Source organism: Sinocyclocheilus anshuiensis, unplaced genomic scaffold (assembly GCF_001515605.1).
Source record: "Sinocyclocheilus anshuiensis isolate Anshui unplaced genomic scaffold, SAMN03320099.WGS_v1.1 C33157287, whole genome shotgun sequence".
Taxonomy (NCBI): Eukaryota; Metazoa; Chordata; class Actinopteri; order Cypriniformes; family Cyprinidae; genus Sinocyclocheilus; species Sinocyclocheilus anshuiensis.
In genome coordinates this window covers 475-3,030 of record NW_015621934.1, presented here as the reverse complement: position 1 = coordinate 3,030, position 2,556 = coordinate 475, and the positions used below count along the sequence as shown (strand labels likewise).

The 2,556-nt window shown below is 40.7% G+C and overlaps 1 protein-coding gene across 1 annotated transcript; it reads left to right on the top strand.

The window, feature by feature from the left end:
* Positions 1-7: 7 nt before the first annotated feature.
* LOC107683312 (lysine-specific demethylase 4A-like) lies at positions 8-1,618 on the top strand (the record flags this gene model as incomplete). Its single annotated transcript, XM_016479367.1, has 3 exons — positions 8-144; positions 217-384; positions 1,499-1,618. Coding segments are annotated over exons 1-3 (357 nt in total), but the record flags the coding sequence as incomplete, so codon positions are not given.
* Positions 1,619-2,556: the final 938 nt, after the last annotated feature.

The following is a 2,556-nucleotide window of genomic DNA, read 5'->3' as shown; positions in this document are numbered from 1 at the left end:
GCGTGTATCCAGTGCTCGTTGGACAACTGCTCCACGTCCTTCCACGTCACCTGCTCCCTCCTCGCCGGAGTCATCATGAAACCGGCCGATTGGCCGTATGTGGTGTCCGTCACCTGCCACAAACACAAAAAGACCAATAAGAAGGTGCGTAGCCGCTATAGAAGGGATCTTAAAGCACACGGTGATCCTCAAACTGACGGTTTGCCTCCGCCGCAGGTTAAAAGCGGCTCGCGCGAGCTGTCGTTGGGTCAGGAGGTCATCGGCAGGAGCAGCAACGGTTGGTTCTACCGCTGCACCATCACCGGCATTGGCACGCAAAACTACTATGAGGTCAACTTTGACGACGGCTCCTACTGTGATAACATCTTCCCAGAGAACCTGCTGGTGAGACGCCAACAAATAGTCACTTTTTAGGGATTTACAGTGGTTTTTAGTTTAGTAAAAGCACTGTAACATACAGCCTCTTGTGGTGAATTGCGTTATAAAATGCATAGTCCTGGATCCTGTTGGAAATCTAGAATTTAAGAAAAAAAAATTTCATGGTTGCCAAGTGGCAAGTTTACATCTCACAATTCAGACTTTTTTTGCTCAGAATTGTGATATAAACTCATAATTCTGACTTTTTCTCAGAATTGCGAGACACTTAAAATGCGTAAACTCAGAAAAAGCTTATATATAGCACAATTCTGACTTAATTTCTCAGAATTGTGTTTATATCTTCGCAATTCTGACTTTATTACATGCTGTTGTGAGTTTGTCACAATTCTGAGAAAAGAAGTCAGAATTGCATGATATAAATTCGCAATTGCAAGAAAAAAAAGTCCGATTTGCGAGGAAAAAAGTCAGAGTTGCGGGATATAAATTAGCAATTCCGAGAAAAAAGTTAGAACTGCTAGGGAAAAAGCAGATAGAGATATAAACTCACATTTGCGAGGAAAACAGTCTGAATTGCGAGAGAAAGTCAGAATTGTGAGATAAACAGTCACACTCTTTTTTTTTTTCTTTTTTTTATTCAGTGGTGGAAACGGGCTTCTACACTTTGGCGCATTAATTTTACTCATCCAACGAGATTCTAGAGATTTTGGTTGCTAAAACTTCCTTAATCATGAAAAAAAAAAAAAAACTGTAACATATGTCATCTTGTGGCTTATTGCTGTCTAAAAGGCAGGTCCTGGATGCTGATTGGTTGAAATCTAGATTGATTGAAATCCAACTGTAGCTTGTTATGGTTGCCAATTGTTTTTAGCACATTAATTTGGCTCATCCAGTCAGATTTTGGAGCTTTTAGTAGCTGAAACCATCTTAGCCATAATAAAACCGTTGTAATGTACAGCCTCTTGTGGCTTATTGCCTCGTAAAACGCTTGGCTCTGGTCCTGAATGCTGATTGGTCGAAATCTAACTGTAGCTTGTTATGGTTTCCTTTTGGCTCATCCAATCAGATTTTAGAGCTACAACTGTCCGTTTGATCCATCATCTCTTTGATTTCTCTGTCTCAGAGTCACGACTGCCTGAGGAACGGCCCTCCAGAACCGGGCGAACTCGTGGTGGTCAAGACAATCGATGGACGAGTTCTCAACGCGTCTTACGTCAAGGAACATGTCCACCGATACTACCAGGTAACTGTGATGTCTTTCAGTTTTATTTGTGTTATCTCCCATTTTATGACTATTTTAAGACTTGGTTGTTTAATCTGTTTCAAGCCAAACTACTTTTTGAATGGATATTAAATGGATGTTGCAAAGTGCAACACGTCTTCAAACAGCAAACAAATAAACGTACAGCGTGACCAGAGTTGTTCAATCTGTGAATCAGTGACTCTTATGAAGCAGATCTTTTTTAATTATTCTGTCAGAAATTATTCAGTTTTGGGTACTTCAATTACTAGAACAGTAACTATTTAATAAAATAATTTGTAATTATGTTGAGTATAGTGTTTATTTTACTTGTATATAATTCAGATCAGGAGAGCGCCTCAGTGACATCTGATTTTTAGGTTAGAAACCTACATCTTTCAACTTCAACTTCCTTGTGATTCCCCATCTTATCAGAGTCTTTCAGGAGTCCCACATTTGGTGCAAAGTTTGCTTTCCTCGTACAAAGAGGAGCCGCTGACATGTTGAGTGGAAGGGAGGCGAGATTAATGGGAAAATGAGAAAACTAGGATGATGTGGCGCATGGGGGATTTATGGAGTCTGTAGATGAAGCTTATGAGGTGTGATGGACCACAGGCGGCGGGAGTAGACCGCCATTCATCTGCTATTTCACGTACATGCGCCGCTCCTCACAGGAAGTGCTTGTGCAGCGACGGGCCGATGTTTTTCTTTACATTTGGGTCACATTTTGATGTAAAAGTGACTCAGAAAACTACCAGAAAGCTAAATCGAACATGCTTTTTTCCGTTTTTTTGGCTTACCAAACTGTGGTAATACATTGTTTGACACATTGAATGAACTAGTTTTGCTTCACGTCAGATTCTTTCTCATTAAAACCCAAACACACACACAGTGTTTCATTGCTCGGCTGAGCTCTTGAGAGACTCCTCTGTCAGCATTAA